This window comes from Xylocopa sonorina, chromosome 1 (assembly GCF_050948175.1).
Source record: "Xylocopa sonorina isolate GNS202 chromosome 1, iyXylSono1_principal, whole genome shotgun sequence".
Taxonomy (NCBI): domain Eukaryota; kingdom Metazoa; phylum Arthropoda; class Insecta; order Hymenoptera; family Apidae; genus Xylocopa; species Xylocopa sonorina.
This window is the reverse complement of record NC_135193.1, coordinates 20,295,410-20,321,312: the sequence shown is the minus strand read 5'-3', so window position 1 is coordinate 20,321,312 and position 25,903 is coordinate 20,295,410. Positions and strand designations below refer to the sequence as shown.

At 54.4% G+C, this 25,903-nt stretch overlaps 1 protein-coding gene across 2 annotated transcripts in view; it reads right to left on the bottom strand.

Moving 5' to 3' along the window:
* The window catches only part of Pxb (putative Hedgehog signaling attenuator pxb), a 212,474-nt gene that overhangs the window by 13,614 nt on the left and 172,957 nt on the right, over positions 1-25,903 (bottom strand). For both annotated transcript variants that reach the window (XM_076902042.1, XM_076902034.1), the window contains exon 3: positions 13,069-13,181. In XM_076902042.1, coding sequence (XP_076758157.1) covers positions 13,069-13,181 — 113 coding nt within the window. The remainder of the gene's footprint in view (positions 1-13,068; positions 13,182-25,903) is intronic.

Here is a 25,903-nt window from a genome sequence, read left to right as displayed (position 1 = left end):
GGTAGTTGTTCGTACGGATGATACCGCGTCGCGTGAAATTGAACCTCCAGCCTGGAAAAGCCGTCTTCGAGAGGACGCGTCCTCGAGAACGAAGAGAAAAGAACCGGAGACAACGTGCCCGTCGTGAAACGGACGCGTAATTGCGCCTCCGATCGCGTCATACGCGCACGCGATTTATTAGCCCTCGCGAGTTTACGACCCTTTCAAGGCTCCGACCTCGGGAGAAACATAAATCCGCTCGATTTATCTTCGCAGCCACCAGCGAGCGTGCAACGGTCGCGCAAAACCTCGACGACCAACCAACCCCCGCCGTTCAGGTTGTACAACCGTAGGGGGATATTGTTTTGCCGCTATCGCGACGGGCCTGGATCGGTACACACGTTTATCAGGAAGGGTTACCACGGCGGGAGGCAGTATTTCCGCCTGGTCAAGCGACCTCCCACGCGCTGGTTATCGCTGCCCACGAATCCGATCCTCCTCGCGGCGTCTACGAACCGTTCGTTCCATGGACTCCGCCACCCTTGCAGCATCCGCCCCCGCGATCGCAGCCGATGTTTTCCACGACGATCGTTGATAACGGCTTGGACGAGGGTCGTCGAGGACGGTTCTTATGGAAATCGTGTATCCACGGATGGATGCAGGTCGAACGGTGGTCGAATTCATCCGGATAGGGGAGCGGTTGGGGGATGACGCTAGTTCGAAAGCTGTTCGAAAGTTGTGCGGGGTCGGAGGGCTCGCGATGCTATTTAATATTTAACGGCGTAACGCGCCGACACGAAAATCTCTGGCCGTTGATACTCGCAGTGGAGGGAGACGCGGGTGGTTGGAGTCGATGAAAGTCTAACGGGGGGTGGAAAGTAATCTCGGGGGTTGCGTGTATACTGGGGAAAAGGTATACGTGTACATAGGCAGGCGCACGTGCCGCGTCGCGGTGCCGGTTGATTGAAACACCGCGGATATTTAAATTGCGAAAGTTTACGAATAAATTTCCGCGCTAAGGCACTTCTCCTCGCGCCCGTTCTTTCGCCCTTCTTTTTCCCAGATTTACCTAATGAGCTGCTGCCCGCCGCTGAACAAATACAGCCGCGCAGGGGAGCCTAGCGGAGGAACGCGAGGATTGTTCTCTGATCGTCTGGCCCTCTCGACCAGTCCCTTCCATACCACGCCACTACCGCGTAAAAGTTATCGTTCGAGCGAACACGCGTCCGTCTGGTCCCTTCGATTAATCCGTTCTATCGTCCGTTCGATCTTCGAGGGTTGACCCGATCTTGGGGCAAGAAACGTGGTCGCCTACGACTAACCCGCTGGCGATCCCTACGAGCTCGCCAGCGGTTTCGAGGGCCATCGAAGATGCGGGGAAGTTCGTTGACGAGGAAGCTAGAGGCGAACGGGAATAGATGGTGGTAACTGGGCGCGGCGGAAAGGGTCGAGCAGGGGGTTAGTAAGTGAAACGGAGCTTGATTAACCAGACGTCTGAGCGAGGGTGCAGCACGCTTGTGAGCCAAAACAGGACAGAGAACGGCGGCGTAATGACCTCAAAGGTGCTTGGATTCGCGTGGATGGTGTGCAGTCACGTCAGACGTCTCTGGAGTTGTAGTAGGTACAATGTCCGCGGTGTGGGACTACGTGGCAGACGAGATGGAGGCTCCTTTGACGGAGGCCACTTCCGGTGTACGTCCTTGACCAAGAGCGATTCCCTCGTCCCACGTCTCGTAGAATTGGTAACGATCGAACGACGAATCTCTTCCTGGGTTATTCTGAAACGTTCGATGGGAAATCGAACAGCAGAACACGGCGAAGGATCGATGTATCCGTGGCGAACGCGGGAGGATAATCGAGGAGCACGGAGCAGGAGGTCACTGTTTGTCCTGGCTAAAAGCATCGGCAATATTATGTGGATGCAGTATCGGATGTCGTTGCGTCTAGCGTGTACGTCCTCCGCCGGTGTCCGATTACCGTTTACGTCCCGAAGGAGCATCATCCTCCGATCTCGAAAGATAACGCGGATCTTGTAGCTTCGAACGGAGATTGCGGTTGGACGAGCGAACCGCTTCCTTTTTGGCTCTTCCCCATCCACCCACTATAGCATCTCTCTCTCTCTTTCACTCTTCGTCCAAGCCATCCGAGCTATGCAGTCTCGAGGATCGATGCGTTTTATAGAAGAGACAGTCTGGACGCGAATGGAGGGATTTCGAGCGGGATGGCAGCAATTTCAAGGGCAACGGTATCAATGCAAGCGCGATCACGCCCACGAACGCGTCGCGGATAAACGTCCGTCTCGTATTCCCAGCGTTCTCCACGGGATGTCGTCCGTCGAACGGGGATGCACGGGACCGCTATCCGTCGCCTTCCGATGGAAATTAATAAAAATCCAGATATTGCATATCGACGAGGCCCAACCGTCGATTTTCGTGATCGGACGCGGGCTTGATGGATTCCCGCGAGAGCGATTCAATCTCCGCAGCCGGCACCGATGTGGGTCAAGGGTCGGCTGGTAACCGGTGGAAGGGAATTCGCATTTCAGGAGCGTCACGTTGACGTCCTGGCAGACTTTAATCGCATCTGCAGCGTACGTTCACCGACCTGTCACTCGTCAAGCTCCAGCTTCGAATTCGATTTGCTTACCTCACACTCTCCCCCTCTCTCATTCTCTGAAAGAGAGAGAGAGAGAGAGAGGTAGGGGTAGGCGAGAGCACCATACCCTTCCTCTGATTCCGGTCGACGCTGAATATTCAGAAGGCGTTCGTTCGATGGATGGCTTAGCGGCGCGATAAGAGGGCGGGGTGGGAGGAAAGAAGCAGAAGGAAAGAAGAGGCAGAGCCGCTGGTATTATGCTTGGGAAGGCGAGGAAATTAGCTCTCGCCAGTTTTAATATCCGTTTTATTTTATTTCGCGGCGGGGCGCTCGAACGGGGCCCTCGTTCTCTCTAGCCAGGCTCGCAGGATGCCGCGCGCGTCGACGCCTCCCGAACGTATCGTCGCGAGGGATCGCGGAGAGTATCCAACGGTCGACCCAACCAATTTCCTAACCGAGGATTATTTTTCCCCGCGCTCGCGGCAAATTTCGTTCTCGCGTTTTCCAAACTTCACCCATCGTTGTTACATTTCGGAAGATGGTATCGCCACACCCCACGAATCGTCGCCGATATTATCGTTTAATTAGAATTTTTAACCACCCCGGCCACCTACGGCGCGAGTCCATTTCGAGACTCGCAGAAACCCGCCAGACGAAACGAAAATTCCGCGCACACCCGCGCTTATCCTCGAGTGCAGATTCGCGAAATTCATTTAAGCATCAAAACGGCGAGACGAAACTAGCCTCTGCTTGTAGTCTGCCTCTGTTGACGTCGTCGTCTCCGTCGCTTGTGTTCCTCGAGATTACTAAATATACCGTATAACCAACGGGGTAAAAGTTGCCAACGCGAAGGTAAATCACCCCCTAAACGATCCTCTTTCCCTGGCGCTCGCTACGCGTTGATACCCAACGACCGACCTAAACGACGATCTCCTTTGAAACGGGGTCAGGTGCGCTGTCCCGGCTTCTCATTATCGCCACGTGACGGAATAATTAAGCGACGAAGAGATTAAGAGGCTTGCCAGTGTCACCGTTCGTGACCCTTATTTCGTCCCCTACCCTTGTTCCATCCTCTACGATTTCCCGCGCGAGTCTTCAGCCCCTCGAGATCGATCAGGATCTAATTGCAAGCAGGTACAATAGTAAGCATTGCGAATGTTTGATTTCTTCGAACGAGGAGACAGTTTTCGCAAGTGTCGCGCGACGATCCTGCGGGCTTTCGTTCTTCCACGCGAAGCAGAGAAACCGAGTAATCGGCACGAGCGTCGAGGGGATGAAAGACGAGGGCGAACGGTGCATTAACGAGGACCAGCGAGAGCCTTCTCGAAGAGGTTCAACCGGGGTCTGAATTCGATTTTCCGTTCTATATCGCCTCGCTGCTGCGAGTAGTTAGCATAATTCTGTTTATGAAACTCCGCCAGCGTCCTCTCTTTCCACTGCCAGTAGTCGTTTCTGCCCTTCTTCGCACCCCTCCGCGCCTCGTCGAGCCGTCGAGCTGTTCTTCTCCGCGTCCATCGGCCATTCCCGATTGGTTACGCGCGGACGAAAGCTGGACGCGATTCTAATGGCATGTTCGACACGCGACAGAGACCAATACCAGTGTTTTCCATGGCCGCAATCACCGGGCAATGAGGTGTAACTACCTGGCGTAATCGAATTCCGCTCGTAGCCGGGGCGCGGTATTAATTCAATCAACAACTGGGCAAAGAACTAGTGCTGTCAAATTTCCATTTGTCGCGCAGCTGCGGTCACTGTAAACGCGCGAGCCCGACAAATGCCAATTTTCCGGGGATTCCTAGCCCCGGCGAGCGCCGTTAATCAACGCCCTATATGATGCGAATCTAAATCGAATAAACTCATTACGCGCAAATTGTGTGTATCGGGCAACATTCGCGAGCCGGTCCCACCCTCTATTTCTCGCCTGCCAGCGAACGAGACCCGATTACCCGCGTAAATCGCGCCGCTCGTAACCGTTCCTCGACACTGTGGAACGATGACGACTCAAAAAATATTATCGTACCCTTTCCAAACCCCAGACGAGCCGTCGAAACACTGGATATCGTAAACTCCATCGTTCCCGAATTGGAACCGGGATGCACCCTCGGTATAATCACCGCTGGCACGAACCAACGCCGATAGGAACCCGTCTAATTGCCAAGGAACCGAGAGTCCTCCTACCGAGTTTCTCAGGCTTCGATAACCAAAGGAATTCCACTCAGCCGGAAGACGGTGGTCCACCCGTCTCCGTTCCTTCGTAACGGCCACGGATACAGCGATAGGGGCTGCTCGAAATTGGCGGCGATACGCCAATAATTCGCGAAATGCAATCGCGCCGCGCTCGAAGCCGGGCGCGCAGCCACCCCCGCGCCCTGCTCGACTCGCGCCCGCAGGGCAGACTCTGCGGTCCGGGAAGATCCGCTCGGTCCACGGGCTCCCTCGAGTGCGGTTCGCATACCCGACATAACATAACCGGAGCAACGTCGCATTAGATCGGCCGCGCGCGCTCGCTTCTGTTAACGCGAACCCCCACGAATCCTCGGTGTATTAACAGAGACTGCACTAGCTGCCGCGCCAGATATGCACGCGGACGAATACCATCGGCCCTCCGCAGCTGCGTTCGTCGATCCCTGGTTGGCATCGCCTTCGCGGGCTGCCATCCCTCCGCCGCCTGTCCATGAATATGGATGGCCCTTGACGCGCCTCAGGCATCGTCGAACCGCCGCCTGTCGCGATCCTGCCTCCGTGTAGATCGCTACACGGTTGCTCTGCCACGGTTGCGCTGCGTGTCAGGTGTGCCGCGTGAACGGTGCGTTGATTGATGGTCGTTTCTTTATTGCACCCCCCCTATCGCGGGTAATTATTCGCGTCTGGTATGCAGAACACCGTGTAACGTGCTGAGTCTTATTTCGTTTATATTAGAGTCGCAGTTGTTGGAATTTGTTTTTTATCAGCGAACGAAGTTCGAATTATTTAAGAATGGTTGTTGATAAAGTACAGAAGAAGCGTTCGAAAGCGCTTTGGTCTGCGTGCATTTCCGTGTGCCAATCGCGACGGTATTCCGACCGCTTTCTGGCAGGAAGAGCTGCAAGCCCGCGACAACTCGTCGCCCTTTTTCTCGACGGGCTGTTACGCGCGGTCGTCGACGATTTTCTTTCCCCCCCAATTACGAGCCGCGGGACAAGAACAGCCGTCGGGTGAACGACCGCGCGCGGACGCCTCGCGAATGAAAACGTAACGAGCCGGCTGCGCGTGTTCGCCGTCCGGTGAATGGAGGGTCGCAGGTGCGCGAAACAAACAGCCGGATTTCGACCCCGTCGGGTAGAGAACGCCCTGGAGAACGCGTGGTGCGCGCGCGCGCGCGTCTGGTACCGCGTTACGAAGCGACGCGGCTCGCCTGAGAGGCGCACGGAATCGGAAAGGGACTTAATGCCCGACGGGGGTTGAAACTGGTTGAAATGCTCTCTCTCTATCTCACTCTATCTCTCTCTCTACTATTCAAACCCGATGTATGCGAGAAGACAATGACGATGACGTAATTATAGCCAGTTAGGGTAATATCCCTGGCTGCGAAACTGCAATGGAATGGGATTAGAGAACGATGGTAGTCCGGCGTGCACTCCCCGTTTGCCACAGGGATCCTCACCTCTGTTTATTCCACGAATCCTCCACATCTACCATGATTATTTAAACGCGTTCAATTCTCTGGTGTCCCCACTTCAACGAACGTTGGATTGAAATATTTTTTCTCATCGACAAATGGAACTTCAATGGCAATTTCTCGATAGTAACCAGGAGACAGAGGGTGTTCGTGGATTTGAGAAACCCTGTCTACTCTCCAGACTCGCATTCACGGATATATCAATGCGAGAATGGAATTATGTGCGCTTAGGTGCGCAACCACCGCGAAGGCATCCGAAGGGTGGTCCACGGGTACGGTTACAAAGGGAATCGGGGTATAGCGGACGGTGCACCGCGGCTCGAGCGGCTGCTATAAGGTGCATCATTCCGGGAATAAGATCCGTTCGCCGCCTCTCCTCGCTGGCGATAATTCACCGGCGTTCTAATTGAATCAAACCGCCTCGCCCGGCCCCGTCCAAACTCTGTTCCCGGTTATAGCCCTCGTCGAGGCGAGGCGAGGCGTAATAGAGCTCCAATTCGCGGAATATCAGGGTGGATTGTAAACAGGGGTAAGAAACGGTGGAAAGGAGTCGCTGGTGCCCGTCAGAAGCGATTACACCCGGTGGCAGCTCGCGACTCGAGGCTGACAAGCCATTCAAGGAGGATCGCAACTTTCCACGCGGCGCCCAACTGAATCGATGTCACCCACACGTACGGAGAGACGTCTCCGGGCGTCTAGGGCGACGCGACACTCTCGTCGCGTTCAATGCTGCCTCCTCTGACGGGCTGTCATCACCAATTATAACCCATTCAGGGGCTGGCACGGGTTAAATTACCCATAGACTACCGTTCTTCCCCTCTCGCCTCTGCCGCCTCCTACGCAGAGGTATCCGTCGCACTCCTCCTTCCACAGAAACAACGAGCGTGATTCACTGTTCCTCGAACAGCGGCAACGTCCGACTCCGCGGAGCCCTGGGCCCGAAATTATCGCCTGATGGACGCGTTTGACGCAGCTACGCGTCCATGCACCGACCCGGTGTGTTTCGTGGACTGCGCGCGGCAGTGGCCGCTAATGGCGCCCGGAGAACGCTCACAATGGACCCTTGATTACGCTGCCCGCTAACGGGGAACGGGTTCCGAAACAAACGCGAGTAAAAAACCGGCGGTAGACGCGGTGAAAACAAGTGGAACAGTGGGACAACGACGAGGCGAGCGAACGAGGACTAATTCCTGGGTAAACGCAAGAAGAAAAGAACCGAATCCTCCTCTTCCCTTAATTACCATCCGTTCTCCGGTTCAAAGGCGAACGAGATTTTCCGGTCACTCGAATCGCGACGAGGACGCTGTTCTCCTCGTTCACCCCGTTGATTATTATACTTGCGGTTGGATTCTCGATTTTAATTCACCCTCGTCCCGCAGCCTCGCCAGAGACGTTTCTCGCGTCCTCTTCCAGCTGGTCTCGAGGCGAACGATTTAGTAGAGGGGCACGCTGGTGGACCAGGCGAGAGGAAAAAGCGTCGCCGCGATTTACACCGCGAGCACGCACGCACGCTGCTCCAAGATTTAATTCCCGCCGTTACGGTTTCTTTTAACGGCGAACCCCGCGGCGCTCGTCCTGTTTCTTACACCGGCGGCGCAGCTCCACGGTAATATCCTAGAGTGCATCCCGCGATTTTCTTGCACGTGCGCTTCTTACCAATGTCCCCGGGTCCGCGCGTCGCAGCAGCGAGCGAGGCGAGCGGAGAGAGGACAGTAGCACGTCCCCAAGACATCCTAGAACGCGGCGTTAACAAGCTACTACCGAGGGTGGGGACACGCGAAGAGGGTGCACGGCGAGTAGACCAAGTCCGAGCAGAGACACCCGACCACTCTACATAATTGCCAGCCATTGTACGGTTCCGCTCGCTTCGAACCCCCGAGGCGAGCGTATTTTTTACCCCGTGACTCGTGACACCCCACGCCTCGCTGCGACCGCCGCAGGGTTCGTTCAGCGTGTCGTCCTCAACCGTCCAACTCTTGACCCAGACTGAACGAGAGCGAGTAGCAGGTATCCAAGAGGGTTAATCGTCGAGGAGGACGACGAGACCGTTCCATCGTTCGTCTAACCTTGAAGCACACCCTTGGCTCGACGCGCAACCGCTGGTTCGCCGTACGAAACAACCCTGGCGTTGTTTATAGGCAACGTGTACCAGCCGAAACTGCGACAACGCCTGAGGGTGGTCGCGTAGGAGCGATTCGCGCCCAGCGAGACGGAGAGGAGGAAGACTTCCCTCTCGTCGTGGAAACGAACAACGGAGACGGGAGGGTGAGCGAAGTGCTCATGCAATGCAGATCGTTAAAGCATCCCCCGGTTGCGCTGGTGACCCGAATGTGGCTTACGGGGGACAAAGTGCGGGCCAGAAAGGTGCGGGGAAATATAGCTGGAGAAGGAAAAAGGAGACGGAGAGAAAGAGAGAGAGAGAGAGGGAGAGGAAGCGTCCGTTTCCACCCACTCGCAATTCCCAGTTTCCCGTTTACATCGTCTCGAATCTGTGCCGCGGCAAGTGGAACGTAAGTAACGCTCTGCACCCTCTCCCCTCGCGACTGGAAAATATCGTTGAACCTCCGCCGCCTTTTTATCTTTCCCTTTACCTTCCTTTTTTTCTTCTTCGTCCCTTTGCCTTCCACCGCGCGGTTGTTGTCGATTCCAACGGTAATTCGCCCAACGGAATATCCCCGCTGATGTTTATCGTTATTGCAGCGCGTGCAATTTCAACCGGGTGAATCGAAGATTCGAATTAACGAGCGCGCCGGAAGCGGCGAGAGAAGGGGGTGGGTTCGTCCCGGTCCGCGCGCGACCCCTTTAAATCCGATTTCCTTTCGACTCGATCCGCTTTCGAAAGTGAACCTTAACTATGGACCGCGCAAGGAACAGTACTGTGCACAGGACGGACTTAATCGTGGGATTAATGCTGGCTCGACAACGATAAGCCTCCCCTCGAGCGGTTACGCGAGCGCAACGCGTTGCCAACTTATCGCTCGCGGGGCGCGCGAACTTCGATCAGCTAATTCCGTTCAATTTCGCGAACTACTCTCCACGAAAACGAAATAAAACACAATCGCAACGGAACGATCAATTAAATCCTCAACGTCCTCCACCTCCGCTATAATATCCTCGAAAGGGTAACGCGATCGCCTATGGAATATCGCGAACCGTACGCGCACTGTTCCGCAGCCAGGAAGGAAACGACGTCTCGTCTTACCAGTTTAACGGTAATAGCTAAATAACAGGCACGATGGGGATCATAATTCGATCTCGATCGATCGACTTACGGTTCGACTCGTTGCCCACGGTGGACACCTGACACGGGAGCGGCTCGAACCGAGTCAGCGGAACGGGCGTTCATCGGGCGGTGAATTGAATTTGGCCCGTGCAAAGTGTCGGATCAGCTTCTAACGCGGGGTTAGCCGATATCGCGGTGTGTTTCTTCCGCAGACGGCCAGCGTGCGGTCTCGCTTAGACTTCCTGGCCCCAGGCATTCGCTGGTACCGCTTCTCTCTGCGCCGTTTCGTCTAGACGCAGCTTCGTTCGAGGGTTGGTTACCGCAGAGGAGGTTGCGCGGGGTTGAGGCGATAGCAGGCTGGCCAGGCGGGTGGAACGTCGAGAAATATAGGTTAGATTAGGCGAAGAGGTATCGCTGGCGAGGGTGCGCGGCCCGTAGCCTCGAGAGGGTGCCGGTTAAATAAAACCAGCGGCATCCCCCGTCCTCGCCTCCGCCAGTTCGCCGCAGATTCGGCCTCAGGTTCGACGCAGGCATTTCTTTCGGATTTTTAAACCTCGCCCCGTCGTTTCTCTTCGCCTAGAGCCGAGGGGATAAGGAGAATAAACGGGAGAAAGAGGGACCATTCCGTGGCCGTTGGTATCGATATCCTCCAGCGATCGTCCGTGCGAGACGAGGCTGGTACAACGCCACGGGGGTGGCTACGGTCAATGACATCGCCTCGCGATAATGGAGATCGTCAGGGGTTGCTACGTGGCTGTTAATAGGACCGTTTCTTCTATCATTAACACGCACGTTGCACGCGTAACGATGCTCCATTGAGATTCTCGCGATCGATCGGCTAATCGAACAACTATTACCGCGGGGTGACGCGAAGGGTGGTTCCAAATGGAAGAGACGCGTTGCACGTTATCGAAATCGTAATCAGGCGATTCGAGAGTACAACTCTGTCTTCGTGGTGTGGCTGTTCGTGGGCAATGATAGGCTCGGTTACGGGGGTCCACTTACAATTTGTCGCGATCCGCACGATCCGGGGCGCGCGTTTAAAACGACAGCGTCGAATTATCGCGGATTGGTCGAACCGCCGCGAGGACGGGCCGTCGAGTCGGGCAGGAAATAGCACCGCGGCGGAGGCGAGGCGCCGTGTATCGCGTCGACGGGACGAGGACGGGAGGAACGCGAAGATGGGAGAGAACACGGGCTCTGATTAGCATACAAACTACGCGCGGCCGTGTTGGTTCTCCGCGTTTGCCCGGGACGCGAACCAGCTCTGAACGCTGTTCCACGGCCTCTCTCTCTCTGCGCTTGTACACACTCTCGCGGCTATGGCGGCGTCGTCTATCCCAGATCGTGATTAAAAGGCACGCGCGATCTCGATCGAGGGGTGCGGTTGCCACCGGTGACCCACTGCTCGCGGAAAAGCTGGCCGAGTTTTGCTCTCGCGTCCCTGGACAATCTAATTGGGACTCGTTTAACCCGTCGAATTGGTGGTTCGTTTAAAATTCGCGACGCGATTAACGATCGTTGTTGACTTTTCGAATGCTTGGTGTGCGTCGCGATGTGGATCGCATCGTTTGACGCTGGAACAGGGTGGAGGCGATGGACGAGCGAGCAAGAACAGGGATACCACCCACAAAGTCCGGGAACCCGCGGTGTCGGATCGTTGCGGAGCGGGTAACACTTGAGATACCACGCTTGTGGCCCACGATAATGGCCAGCCATTACGATAAACCGAAAAAACGCGCCGCGACAGAGACTCGATTGTGCAAACAGACGGCGCGTTCGAGGAGGCGTGGAAACGAATTATCCACGTGGACGTTCGCGGTTGATCGACCGAGGGAACTTCGCGAAGGCGAACACCCGTTCGAGCCGCGTCCGCGTGGCAGTAAAAAGAGGGCTCGAGCGTTTCTTCCGCTCGTAATTGTTCGTATTACAACCGAGACGCGATCTGGCGAGCGCGAAGAATCCTCGCAACTCTCTGAAAATAGAAAACGCTGGTAGCCGCGAGCCGCGAATTCCAGAACCGCGTTGACACTCGAGATATCGGCGAGGGCGAGCGATAATGAGCTCGCGTTACGATAACACCCGTGAAAAGGGTGGCCCAGACAGGGCTGGCATTGTTGCGACGAGTGAACCTTCGAGAGGTTTGTCTCGATAAAAATACGACGCGCCTGTGGACGCTGAACGAGAGTCTCTGTTGCGATCCAAAATCGTCTTGGCCCGATGCCGATCTCTCGCCGGCCAGAGTTCATCGATCGTGGTCTACCTATCGCTCGTTCGCCTCGTCTTCGCCGAATCTTTCTCGCATCCGTTCCCACGAGCGTGAAAATATATTCGATGGACGTCGAAACGAACGGACACGAGCGATTCGATGAATCGAAACGCGCTATCCGATCTATGGTTTCGCTCGACAGATGGAAACGAGAGAGTAGCTCGCGGCAACGAAGGTTGGTATCGAAGGGGACGCGAAAAGTCCCGACGGGGTTAAATAAAATTGCGCGCCGTCGCGAAGGAGCTCGCGACCATTTCTCTCCCGTCGTATTTCATTTTTTATTGCGTCGCCAGGGCGGCAGCGAGAGACAATGTCCGAATAGGGCGAACCTCGCCAGACGTAAATCTCGCGCGGCGTATTTCTGCTGTGGATGCATATTTCCTGTAGCCGAGCGAGGCTCGATCGCGCGGATTTGCGGACGAGTTGCTTACGCGGTCGCGAATACTGGAGAGAGAGAGAGAAAGAGAGAGAGAGAGAGAGACGAGGGAGGGTACGCAGCAGCCACCGTGTCGGAGATTATCACAGTGTAACGCTGTTCTCTCGTCTCTGGCGCGTAACACCGCCTCGACGCACGCCCACTTCTTCCACGGCCTGTTTCTGGCTAATTTAGGAGCCACTGAACGGTTGTTTCCCTCCTTTGGACGTCTGTCCGCCTCGTAATCGTCGCGCTTTCCCAGCATCGATAAATATGCAGCCTCGTTGTTCCACATATTCCTGTTCGAGTGTACGTCGAACGACTCCAACGGACCATTTCCGTTAAGACCGCGCTAGGAAAGTTTAACGATCCATTCTCGTATTAATTTACCGTTCCCAGGAACGACGGATCGTCTCTGCTTCCTGTGTCCGCGCGAACGTAACTTCTCCTCGTTCGTACCTCGAGTTTCCATTGGTACGTTGCGAACCTAGCTGAGATAAACTGAAGCGTTGAACGTCACTCGCAACCTCGAATGGTTACACGGAACCGCCTATTTTTGGCTAATTTAGTGGCCACTGGAATGCCAACGACGCCTCCTTCGTTACTCTCGCGAGAATCCAAGGAGCGGTGGTCTCTTCTGCTCGCCCCCTTTCCACGGCCACTCCACGAGCCTCGGACGGGCCACTCGAACCCTTGAAATATGGTTATGACCCGCGCGACCTCGAACCTCGAGCACCTTACGATGTCCAAGCGGAATGAAACTCGGTCTTTATTACTGCCGCGCGTCGCGCGAGCTTCTCAGCCGTGACCCGGACACAGTTCTACGCGTCTTCACCCCGTGCACCCCCTCGCATAAGTCTAACTACCCTCTACCCAGATTTTCTCGTCGACCAGAACGCGCGATTGGAATTTATCGAATTTCTACTCACTTCCAGAAGACGACGGACACGATCGCAGCCATCAGGAGGAGCACCACCGCGCAGGTGATGATCAACGCGGTGCTCTGCAGAGACGGGTTCGTGTGGTACGATGCGTCGATCATCTGAAAAACAAAACAGAGTTAGATGACTCGCGCGATGTCTAGCGTAATTCATCCGGTAATGAACGCCGTAGCGAGTCCGTGAGCGTTCTCTGCCAGAGTGGCTTCATCCGTCAGAAGGGATACACGGCATTGTGCTCGAGGAAGTTCGCGACGAGTACGAATGAACGCGATCAAGCACGCGTACGTACGGAGGCACGCGCGAGCCGTGCGTCGACTGCGAAGAGGCTGGCCCGCGTCGTTCGAATTAATCGATCCGCTCCAACGAACCGTTACTATCGCTGCAACTCGCGGGAATCAGTGATAGGGTAACTTCCAGCGACGTTGCATCGCGAACGTGCCATTTATCTGAGCGATCAACTGACTTTTCGTGAGGCGTGAACGTTGCGAAATCGACTTTCAGAGAGACGAAGGAGAAAGCGTGGGATAATTTAGGAATCTTTGAAATTTTAAGAGTTTCCCAACGAATTTGGATCGATTCGAATCTTCCTCGACGCAACGAGTAGCGTGGCTGGTTACGAAGTCGTGTAATCTCGAAACGGTTTCAGTCAGCGTGACGGAACACCGTTGCTCGTATCCGTTCCTGCGGATACGGTAATAGCGGAAGCGGCATATTAACCGCCGCGAAATTGGATTTATTGTTCGAGCGAAGGCTAGCTGTTCGCCATTGTTCCTGCGGTACGAAGTACAGCCTGCGAGCTGGGCGAGGAAAAATTGCGAAATTTACTAGCGGAGAACGTTCTAAATTCACGACGAGCGCGTTACCGTCGTCCTGGATTCACCGCGAGGGTCGCGTGGTCTCGCGAGCAGCCCTCGGAAAACCTGTGTGACACGTGCCTTGTGTATGCGAGGAGAGGAAACGAAGAACGAGAGAGAGAGAGAGAGAGAGAGAGAGGAAGAGAACGAGGGCGTTGGCTGGCGGCGTTTTACGTGGCGCGCCTGCGAAAAGGGAAAGTGATTTTTGTGCGGCAAGGATTTCCACGCAGGAAGGAGAAACTTCCTGGTCGCTCGTTCGAGCGACTCTCTCAGGCTGGCTCGCGCCTATTGTCGCGACCCCCGCGATCGATCGAATCGCGAGGCGCATTGTGTACGCGAGACTCATTTACCTGAAGGTGCGAGCCACGGCTCTGAGGGGATGCTCGCGAGGATTCAAAGGACCACCGCTTTGGGCTTCTCGATTTAACGCGTATCGATAAGCCATCGCCCCCTTGCGTTCTGTATTATATACGCTCGTGAGCGTCGCGAGGGTTTGGCGAGGATCCAGCGAGAGGGACCGCGTCTTTTCTTGCGATTCGAAATTTCTATCGCAATACCATCGTATCGAGAAACTCGCGGACGATTCTTCGCGGTTCCATCCGAGTTCTCCAAGCATTGCTGAAGAAAGCTACGAGAGATGATAAAAAAAAAATGCCCAGGATAAGTCTGCTCCTCCCTCTATTCGAAAGGGAGTACGCGCGCGACGGAATATTGTGCTACGTGTTGTTTGGCGACGGCCCAAGAGAAGCAGCATTTATCAAAGGTCTCTGCGTACGCGCCTCGATACGATCGCGAGGCCACCCCTCCGTCGCGCGCGAGCGTATAAGTCGCTCTTTGTCGAGCGCAGCAACCCCCTCGACGCACTTAGGAACGTCGACCGTCTCTCGCAATCCGTGATTCTCTTCCTTCTGCGCTGCTGGCTCATCGCTCATCATTACTGGGATATTAATGGCGTCAGCTAATGGATTCAGCCGAGAGCTTAGCGGAATTCCTTTCCGTCCATCCCCGTTCCCTTCCGCGTCGCGTTTTTTCGTCCCGCGCGCGGGGGTGGAATTCGGGAAACGAAGCCAACCGAGACGAGATGATGTATCGTCCGCCCTCAGGGACTTGGTCTCTCCCATTCGAGTCGTCGTCCGTCGAACGATGCGTTTTACGGTGCCTCTGTGTACGTTCCACGGGTATAAAGGAGTGGAAAGACGAAGGTGGCCGGACCTTTTTCTTCCCCCTTTGTACGCGCGACCAAGCCACGGGTCCCCTTTTATCGGAAACCGACGCAGCTCCGCAGGGAGGCGACGTCCTGTTCGATAAAACCGCGAGACTGCGGCGAACCGTCTGACAGGACGAAGGACCTGGTCCGCGTTGCCCTATTCCTGCCCTCGGGAAACGGGGAATTTGTGGATCGCGCAACGAGCAAAAAAGATACTGCTGCTGGTAGCTGATACCAGCGTCCAACCCCGCGCGTTTCCCACGTTCGAGCGACCAATACGCCCTTCGATAAACCCCGCGCACCTTTCGCGCGTTAAAAGGGTCTGCGAGCGACGAAGGTACGAGAGCCACGATGAACTTTCTCGGAGGTAGAAACACAGTTTTCGAGCAGAGGCGAAACGTTCGTTCGTTTCGAATGCACCCTTTGGTTTCGCGCGAGGCGTGAATTCTCTGAATCTTTTCGGACGAACGTTTTCAGCGTCGAGTTCTACAGTCGTGATGGAGGGTTAATCGATACCAGGCACGGAGCACGGCTCGCCACTGGGGAAACCGTACGTTTCCTGCGCCGCGTTACACCGCTACTTACGACCGTTCTGATTCAGCATCGACGAAATAGAAACCCGAGCCCAGATCCAATTAATCGAATCCTAGAGGATAGTCGAGCGCGTGGCCCTACGAAACGCTGTAACGATCGTGCGTTCCTAGTGGGATAACGGCTCTTGGTTATCGAGTTAGGGGTGGCTGGTCCACGATGAGCTCATCTCGCCCACGCTTGGTTCCACGCGAAAATGAGTCACGATTGTCAGAAGAATTCGAGCATTTCTAAATAACGACGTACATCTGAGACAGAAAGAGAGACAGAACGAGAGAGTAGAGAAATCCTGTCTGTCTCGTTGGCTCGTAGTTTCGTGGATCCTTACCTCGGTCGGTGGTCGAACGGTAAACTCGCTAATGCTCGACGTAATCTACTTAAGCGGAGAAACTCGAGAGGCGAATGGAAGGGTCGCGTCCCCGAATTATACTCCACGAAATCACGATTCCCCGACAGTTCTTGGGCTTAGGCCTCTGACAGTTATCAGATTACCCCCCCAAGAAATCTCTCGCCAGTAATTAGCAAAGCTGCATAATACGGTCCAGAAACAGCGTCGACGAGAAGCGCGTCGAGAGTGGTAGACGTATCCCAGCTCGAATTCGCGTAACGATTCTGGACTCGAGGAACCGTGTATCAATTAAACGAACGCGCGCGCAACCATCGATCCCCACCGATAGCGTCTGAATTTCGTCGCGCAAGAGAGATCTCTTTCCGTCGTCCCGTTATGGCGGGCTTATCTACTTGAGGAGGCATCCTTCCGAGTTGAGGAATGTCGCGGCACGACGAGATCGTGGCAGAGAGTAACAAGGTTGCCGCGTTTACTTCGGCTGGGATCGTTTACGGTGGTTCTAAGAGCGCTCTGCGTGCGCCTCGTTCAAAGGATAACCGTGTTTTACGTCTCCCCCAGAGCACTCAGGTTCGAACGATAATATTTACGCTGCGCTTTTTGCGGATACGTATAAGCGCATATATGTAACTGAACGGTTTCCTTCATTACGCGCTGCAATAAACATTCGACGAAGATCATTGAGAGGAGGAAAAACAAGATGAAGGTCTATACGACTCGTAATTTCTTACTAGCAATCGAGCATCGCGCAAGAATGAACGTTTGAAAGGTTGACAGTGGATAAACTGACAGGCTCAAGCGAAACGCTACCGTTTACCAGGGTGAAAATTACTCTGGGACCATCTTGGAAAGTCGCGACGCGCGCGCGGGCCGCTTTACGACTCGGTCGACTGGTTTACGACGCTGTCCTCCGTCGTCGAGCAGTAAAACGAGCGCAGACTGCACACCAGAGCGACGCGAGCGCGTTATTATTGCCCGGCGCAGTTAATTTGCATAGCGACGCGTTATCGATCGACCGCCTCACGGTTCCCCGTGCGGACCCGCTGTGTCTATCGCGGCACGAAATTTCGACGAGACGCGCGCGAGTTTCGAACGACTCCACCACGCGTCCTGAACGAGGAAGAAACAGCGCCGCGTGCTCGCGTCCCGTGGTTGGAAAATCGAAACGATCGTTCGAAACCATCGTATCGGATCTCCTCCAGCAAGTTCTCCCTCCGCGCTGGATCTGTTGAAGAGTAATCGAGGTAACGAGCGTGCACCAGCCGATTGGCCTCGGAATCAAAGCTCGCAGGCATCGCTCGATGGTGCGCGTCGCGCAGGTACCAGCCAGAGGAAGTATCAGATCGTTGGGCGACGCAAAGGCGCCTACGGTAGTTTCGTTTCCATCCGAGTTTCGGAGCGAACCCACCTCTCTCCACCCTCTGAACCCAGCCGAACTGCAAGAGCGCCAGACACAAACGGTTTCGTGCCATCTTGATTCCGCGGCAGCGTCTCTCGATTAATTAGCGTGCCGTGGTTAATGAAGCCCGGTCGAACAACGGGGCAAAGGGGCGAGTTCGAGGGTTCGCGAGGGCCACGTAGGAAAGGAGACTGAGAGGGAGCCAGCCGTGCATCTATTCGCTCGCTCGTGGAATCGATATCGCGTAATGCGATCTCTCTGGCTGAGTGCGCGGATATTATGTTCGCCAGCCTCCGCGTGTAGCGTCCACCGTTGGGTGGACGATGGCGGAAAAGGGTCCACCGCTGGGGGATGGTAAGCAACCGTTTCTACTCGATGTGTAACGTTCACTTTAAATGTCGCTTACTTTCGTCATCCCTCCTTATTGTTACTTAAAACGACCTTCACTTTTCGAAAAGCTTCTTCTCGTTTGCCACGCGAGTGATTCAGCAACGAAACTCAGTAGCTGTACTTAATTTCGCTTGATTTTGGTTATTAATGGATTCGATGCTTCATATGATTCGTTGTGTGATTGCGACTTCGCGAGGTGTCTTGCGAATCGCGACGAGAAACGTTCACTATGTGACGTTTATTTCAAATGTCGCTTACTTTAATCATCCTCCTTTAGGGTTACTTAAAACGACCTCCACTTTTCGAAAACCTTCTTCTCGTTTACCACGCGAGTGATTCAGCACAGGAACTCGGTAGCTGTACAGAGTTTCGCTTGATCTCGGTTATTAATGGACTCGACACCCCGTATGATTCGTCGTGAACAATGATTGCGACCTTGCGAGGTGTCTCGCGAATCACGACGAGAAACGTTGACGAGGACGGACCGCAACCACCCCGTAGACACCCTCTCGCGGGTGTCGAGGTCTCAGGAGCTGCGAAATAAATATGCGCATAGCAAAGAGCGTCGCTCGATCGACGACGCGTACGATGAACATGCATGAGCCGTGTAAAACATTAGCATGAATGGCACGTTCGCAACAATAGCGGTAGACGAGAACCGGTGGATCGCTCGATCGAGGATCGTCTCCCGTTCGCTCGACAACTCCCCGCGCACCGGAACACGTCTCCGTCGAACCGGGACACGCTAATTACGCATTTGTTCAGGAATTTGCATGCGTTACGCCATCACGTTGGGCCAAGAGAGAGTTTACGCGCGCCCCTGTCCCTCGTAACGAATCGTTACGAGCAGGGACGAGCGAGCGATTCTCGAATCGGCTCGCCGCGATCCCTGTTGTCCAGGAGGGTCACGATCGCCGCGTTTACCGTGCGTTGTTGCTCGTCGCACCCCCTCGAATCCACCCATTCAGAGTCGTCTCGTTAGCCAAACGATTCCCTCCAACGCGTCTCGTTGAATCGTTACAGCCTCGCTTTATTTTTTTCATCCGATCTCTCTATTGTTTCACTGTCCAGCTATCTTCTCAGCTGTCGCGTCTGACTTGCACGCGACGTACTCCACTGACTCTCTCTCTCTCTTCGTTCGCCAACAGGGTCGTACCGCTGCGGCAATTCGAGGCAACGACTCGTGCACGCCTCGCGACTTTTCCAATCGGTACGCGAACGGCGACCGGTCTGGTCTCGAAGTGCACGCGCTCGATTCTCGTTCGCGATGCCCGTCGAGTGGCTCGCCCGTTGTTTCGGCCCGTTCCCGGCCTGGCTATTTATCCAGCAAATATTTCCCGGTTATTTTTCCATTCCGCTTCTTCTTTATTGTTTTCCAATCATCGTCCGGCATCGATCGCTCCTTTTATCCGCTGGAAACGCGCCGCGCTCCCGTTCCCATTGTTCCACCCCCCTCCGTGTTTCGCTTCTCGTCTCACCTCGCCCGTTGTCGTCGAGTAATTTGCAGGGAAAATTGCCTACGAAACATCGCTCGAACGTATCGGATGCAGCCGCGGATAATAGCTGGAGAGCATCCGGTGGGGCGATCGCGATCTCGCCTCGATCGATGATTCCACAGTGTCGATAATTCTTCTCCCGTTTCCCAAGCCCTCCCTCGAGCGTGCCTCGAAACGGAAGGTTCGTTTGTTACGAATAATATCGAGATCGAATCCGACGCCAGGGAACGGTTCGCGCGGCGCTCGCTCGTCCGAGAAGTGTCGAGCGTTCTTCTAGCCGAGGGATTAGCCAACGAGGAGGGACAAGAAGGCGAAGGTCGTGAGAGGCAAGAGAGTGGAGTAGCTTCCAGCCGGCTGATCGAGAGAAACCCTTTTTATTCGAAGACGGGGCGAGAGGTCGCTCGTCCTCGAAGCGGTCTTGTTTATTTGCCAGCTCGCTACCCTCGCAACCCCCTCTCGCCTCGTCTTTATCTCTGCGGATTCGTCCCGGGGAGAAAAAGCCCAGACAACAGACGCGTAAAATCTCTCTCTCGTTCTCTTTTCCGGCGTTGCCTTCTTAGCGTCCCAATAAAACAACGCGGGTTTTATTGCCGTTGTTTTCTCGGCCGCCCAACGGAAGTGGTTCATAAATATTTGATGCGCCTAATGGAATCTGGCGGAGGCTCGCCGCGGAGTCCTCCTTTACGCGTCTCGATCGTTGCGAGGACGAACGGACGTTGAAACGGCCGCGCGAGGGTAGCTTGTATTCCACACCCCGCGATTAATTCGCGTCCGCGCGGATCGTCGTCCCGCTGTTCGCGCGCGTCCACGTAAGAACGTATTCAGTCGCGAGTCACGCGGTCGTCGATGGAAAATGAACCACCCCTGCTGAATATCTCCGAGGAGACGCGACTGTTCTAGCGTATTGTGTGTCAGTGGAGCATCGTCGAATCACTTCTGCAACTCTCTCCTGTTCGATCTTTCGAATATCCCAGACGACGCGGGGGTAGCGTATGAATAAATCATCGAGGGGTTGGCGGGGGTGCGCGAGGATGAGCGATGTTTCGAGAAGACATCCAACCCTGGCTCGAGGCTGAGCGCCTCTTAATTCTTCTGGAAAACAATCCGACGCGAGCTGGTCGAGGTTCCTCGCGTCTTCCACCCTTCGCTGTGCGCGGCTGCTCGCGATCGATGAGGGTGACAGACGCTAGGGGGTGGGAGGCAAATGACGGAGATTATGGGCCGGAGGAGCGTTTAATGACACGGACATCAACATTCCGGGCGCGGTTTAATATCGACGCGTCGATGAGTCCCGTAAATCATTCGGCTGCTAATGGAATTCGACGGTCGAAGACGCGGTTTTTACGATCGCGATATCATCGATTTCTCAGTAGGTTCGATGAATAAAAAGCAACGATGGATCGTTCTGCGATTCGATTCCACGGAACTTAATACCATTCCTCGCGATTTAGAGGAATGAACGATGGAAAACTAGCCAGAGGACCCTCCGTCGAACCACGTGGACGAGCTGCTAGCAGCGAAACAACACTCGAATCGTCCCGTCGTCCAGCATTATCGTCCAGATCGCTCAGCCAATAGATGGCACATTACGTAGCTCAGGGTACGCCAGCAATTCGACGCGTATAATATCTCTGTCCCAGCCCTAAAACGGCGCAATATCATAGGGGACGAAGGCGGTGGGGTGCGCGGACACAAGACACGGCTCGGATACCGTGTGTAGGAGTGTTTAACGACACGGTGAGCAACATTCCGGACGTGCTTTAATATCGCCTACCGCGTTTCGTCCCCTGCTCCCGTTCCCAGCTGAAATCCACTCACCCTATCTCGTCACGGCTAGAGAACCCGTCAACCCTTCCATCGGGCCACGTGGCGCCCGTGGGGCGAATTGTTTTTGATATTCGAAACGGAACGAATGCGGTCCCGCCTCGGTGAACGGTTCGCGGCGCTCGCCTCTTCGCCCCTTTCGCTGACGCTTTTTCAACCCTCGCACGCTCGCCTCTGGCCAGACTCGAGTCCGAAACATCCGCGGATCCATCGCGCGCAACGCCCTCCCGCTTCTGCTTTTTTTTGCTCTCTTCTCTTTTGTTTTTTTCTTCTTCCCTTCGAGGCTGTCCGGGAATGAAAATTCGCCGTTCGACGACGTCTCGAGGTCCGCCTTTTAATTAAATCAGTCCGCTGCGCCACGGCAACTTGGTTCGCTCTCCGTTCAGTGGTAAACACACTTTTTTCTCGACGCTCTTTTTACCTCCCTCCGAGACTCGCTCGTTCCACGTCGACAGTTGGACGTTCCACTTCCGCGCAGATTCTCGCGAATTATGACCAGGTTGTACGAGAAAGATCGTCGAGTGAACGACCACAAATGTAGCAGAGATACAGTGAGATTTCGTTGTTATTCGACGTGACAAAAAATGGTACCGTAATTACCCGATTTTTCCATTGGTTAACAGAGCGTCGTGATATCTCAGACGGGGTGACAGGGTGGAATAATCGAATTCAACTTGTGGAAAAATATTCTTCGACCGAGATTCCGAGGGGTGGTTTATGAATAATGCTTCCAAGGACTGAATCAACGAATACACGTGAAAAACACTGGGTACCTACACGGATGAGATTTTCGTTGACAAAAAAACTCGTTATCTCGTACGTCAGTGCTAGACAAGAATTGGTTAACGCTGCATTAACGCTCCCCAATCCGTTTCTCGTAACATTCGTGGGTCGTGGTAAAACAAGCTCGCCTCCTAAACGAATTAATTATATCCCACCTTATCGTGGTGGTCCCTGATCGCTGGCTAAATCTGCCGTGATATCGTTTCGCTTTACGTTTCCTTCCTCTGCGACGCCATGATCGCCCATCGCAGGCTCATAATCGTTGCCAGGTAAAGGATAATTTCGTGAAAAACGATAAAAAAAAAAAAACGTGGGACAAGGCGAAAACGTTGCATTCGTGGCTGTCAACGAGACTGTGCAGCGTTTGGTTCGTCGAGCTACGACTCGAGGAGACTCGTCAAAGGCGAGTTACACACGATCCGCGGAATTACCGGAAACGCGGTTGCGGGACGCCTGTGGCTGGCTTTCCGTATCGGTAAGCCCTATAACGAGCGGTAAGCCTCTATTCCCAGGTGCGTACTGGGAATCGAAGACAAATGAACCTTCTCGATGCATGGAGTCTCTGTCTCTGTTCTCTGTCTTCTCGCAGCCTGTCGGAACGAGGTTACCGGTGGAGAGAAAGAACACGTCAGAGAGGAGAACCGTAGGAAGAACGGAGAGAAAGAGAGAGAGAGAGAGAACGCGGAACGGGGAACAGTCGGTAAATTGAACGGTATTATTTGCCGGGAAATGGAAATCTTCGTGGAAATGCGCGCTCCGGCAGTTTCTCCTCTCCGTGCCGTGGAAATCGGCCAGAAGAAGAGAGAGAGTGCGAGAGAGAGAGAGAGACAGGTGGCGACTTAAAAGCACAGTCTTTAGTAGATGGAAGCTCTGAGCTAGCGTTTAGCTAATGTTCGCGTATGGAAAAAGAAAAGCAACGGCTGCGATACGCTCGATTGTGGTTCACGAAATTCGGATATTTTCCGCCCGTGGAAAAAGGGGAGAGGGTTCCTTTCTCATCGATCTCGCGGCAACTCTCTCGTGTAATCCTTTCGCCGGTTCTACGGGCCTCGCACAAAGGGACGAGAAGCAAGCGGGAGAGAAAGAGGAGCTTCTTCTTCTTCTTTCTTTTTTTTACGGGCTTCCCCGGCTTCTTTGCGGAAGATCGACGCCCATCGACGCGGCACACGGGCCGGGAAAAGTTCCAATTTCCCTTTTATCGAGGGATCCTGCTCCATTTCGGGCGTCGCACATAATATTCCCTGCGAACCGCGGGATTAAACGGCGGGGGTTTCCTTTCGACGCCACAGTCGGGGCCCCTCTCGCGATCGAAAGATGAATCCCACAATGGCGACGACTCGATCCTAGAACCCGTCTGACAAATTAAATTGCCGCAGAAAGTGGAGCGCAGCAAAAAATTTCAATCCATAACATGCTGATCGATTTCCCTGAGCAGCGTTTAGCACGTTTCCAGCTACGAAACGCTCGCAGGATCGTTCCCTAATCTACGATCGTTTAAAACGCGTCGGTAGCGATCGCAGGATGGCGGCGGCGCGCAGCTCGCCGCGAACCCACGACGTTCGCGGCCATCATTTTCTCTCGCCCTCCCCTCGCGCTGTCAGGTCGGGAGGGGTGACCATTATTTAAATTTCGTCCCCGCTGATTCATCGTTTCAACGTCAATCTCCGCTACCTTCGTTCGTCGTGGAAATTTATCTGCCACGGAACCAAGGGGGGGGGGGGGGTGGTCGAGGGAGAGACGGATAGCAGTAGGAGGAGGAGGAGGGGAACTATGGAGTCTCTCGGCACCCTCGGAAATCGATCCAGCGGTTCGTTTCGAGAAGGAATCGAGCTCGCGTTGCTCTCGTCGAGGAGAGAAGAAACAGAGCCATCCACGTTGCTGACGTCGCCCTCGTTCCCCGGGAGAGAGGGATCCCATGGTTTTAGCTTTAATCCCCCGTGAACAATGTTACCTACCGGCTTTAACGTTCGTTGCACGCAACACGTAATTCCCTGTCCCACCCCTGGCGTCCTCGAGACGAGCCCTCTCGACGGATGTCTTCGCGAAGCGAAGGTATCAGCAGGGATTCGTCGAAGCTAGAAGACGGTCAGACTCGACGCGCTCATTACGTAGCCTTCGATCTGGTAACCCAGTAAACGGGGTGTACTTCCTGTGTCAATATCAGCCAGCATCCCCGTGGCTCTGCAGTCCGTTACCCCGTGGATATTATCGATCTCGACAAGAATTTCGGCGGCGATAGCTGACGCGCGCCGAATCGTGATCCTCGCTCGAAGATAAACCAGGAATTACTACCCTCTTAACGTCGAGCATCGAAATTCGATATTACGAAACGACGCGGGAATCGCGCCACGAGTTCGAGTCTCTGAGAGTCGACGAAATGGTAGGTTCGCGGGGTCCACAGGCGAGAAGAATCGAATATCCGATCAGAGATTCCTGCCGTCGACGGGATTAGAAATTTTTCTTTTTTTTTCTTCTTTTCCCTGCTCGATCGAGGGTGGGCGAAAGGTGGGCGGCACCCGATAATGAAGTAATCCGAGGAAGGAAAAGGTGGATCCTCCTTTTTCACGGGCTACGACGAATCGAGGGTCGCAGTCGACGTCGTTCACCGCCGTGGCCCGGCGTGTGATACCCGAGCGGCCGCCAAAGGGATCGTTAGGCCGACCAGGGACACGATTCTCTTCGAATGTATACATTCACCCTTTAATCTAGCCCCGACAGACAACGCTCCGGTTCCACCAGCCTGGACAGGAAGGGGATGAGGCTCGTCGCTGCACCCTTCGCGTTTCACCCTTCCAACGCGTACCGTTCGATCCTTCTACTTTCTTTTCCTTGGGATCGTCGACGTTTAACCGGCAAATAAACGTTCCTTCAGCTTCTAATTCGAAGAGCGGGAACGAAAGGAAAGACTGTTTATTCTATAGAAATGACAATTGAGAAGGAAATGTTCGCGATACCATTGGTATCGATGCGAGAGTAACCGATTTGGAGATAGTGTAGAGGGTCCAAGAAGTCTGAGAACAAAGTTGGGGGCGCGAGGGGCGATTTAAATCGCAGGAGCCGCGAAACAGGATCGACGATCCCTGCTGCGGTCACGGCGTTGCCTCGAGCCTAGCACCACCCCTCCGGAAAAGCTCGGAACAACCGAGCTTTCCCGCTAATCGCGGCACTCCGATCCCCCGTTTCGCCCAGGGAGGCGACCCCTTTCGAAGGGAACTCTCGCTTTCCCCGGGAGTAAACGCTTCCACGGGAGAATGGATGGACGCGGTCCCGAGTCGGGGCCACGGCGGACCGCCACGTCGAGTTTCGAAGTAGCCTCGTTTGCGAGTTCGAAGCGGCATTAATTCCCCCCACTGAGGCTTTTTCGCGCGGGACCGCCATCGCTGTGAATCCGCGCCACGCGTGACAACGAGGAGGAAGTCGAATGAAAATCTGAGTCGACGCGAGATGAATATCAGCGATATTAAAGTTTAAATCGTCTCTTCGTTTGATGCCAGGTTCGACGTCTACGCTGTTGCTGAATTCGCGAAACTGAAGCACTGGTTTGGGGTGGTTTGAAGAAAAAAATTCTGAGGGTGACTCGAAGAAGCTTCCAACTATGGAACCACTGCGATTCTCAATGCGATGCTAATCGTAAAAATTATATTCCTGATAATTTAGCGATATTAAAGTTTAAGCCACCCCCTTCGTTTGATGCCAGGTTCGACGTCGTTGCTGTTGCTGAATTTGCGAAATTAAAACATGAGTTTGGGGTGGTTTCGAGAAAAAACTGCGAGCGTGACTCGAACAAGCTTCCAAGTATGGAACCACTGCGATTCTCAATGCGATGCTAATTGTAAAAATTACATTCTTGATAACTTCTAGCGGTTGCAAGCTCTGGCATTGGTAACTCTCAGTTTGGAGCGTGTTGGTAGCGCGGGTGCCACTGATTCGTAT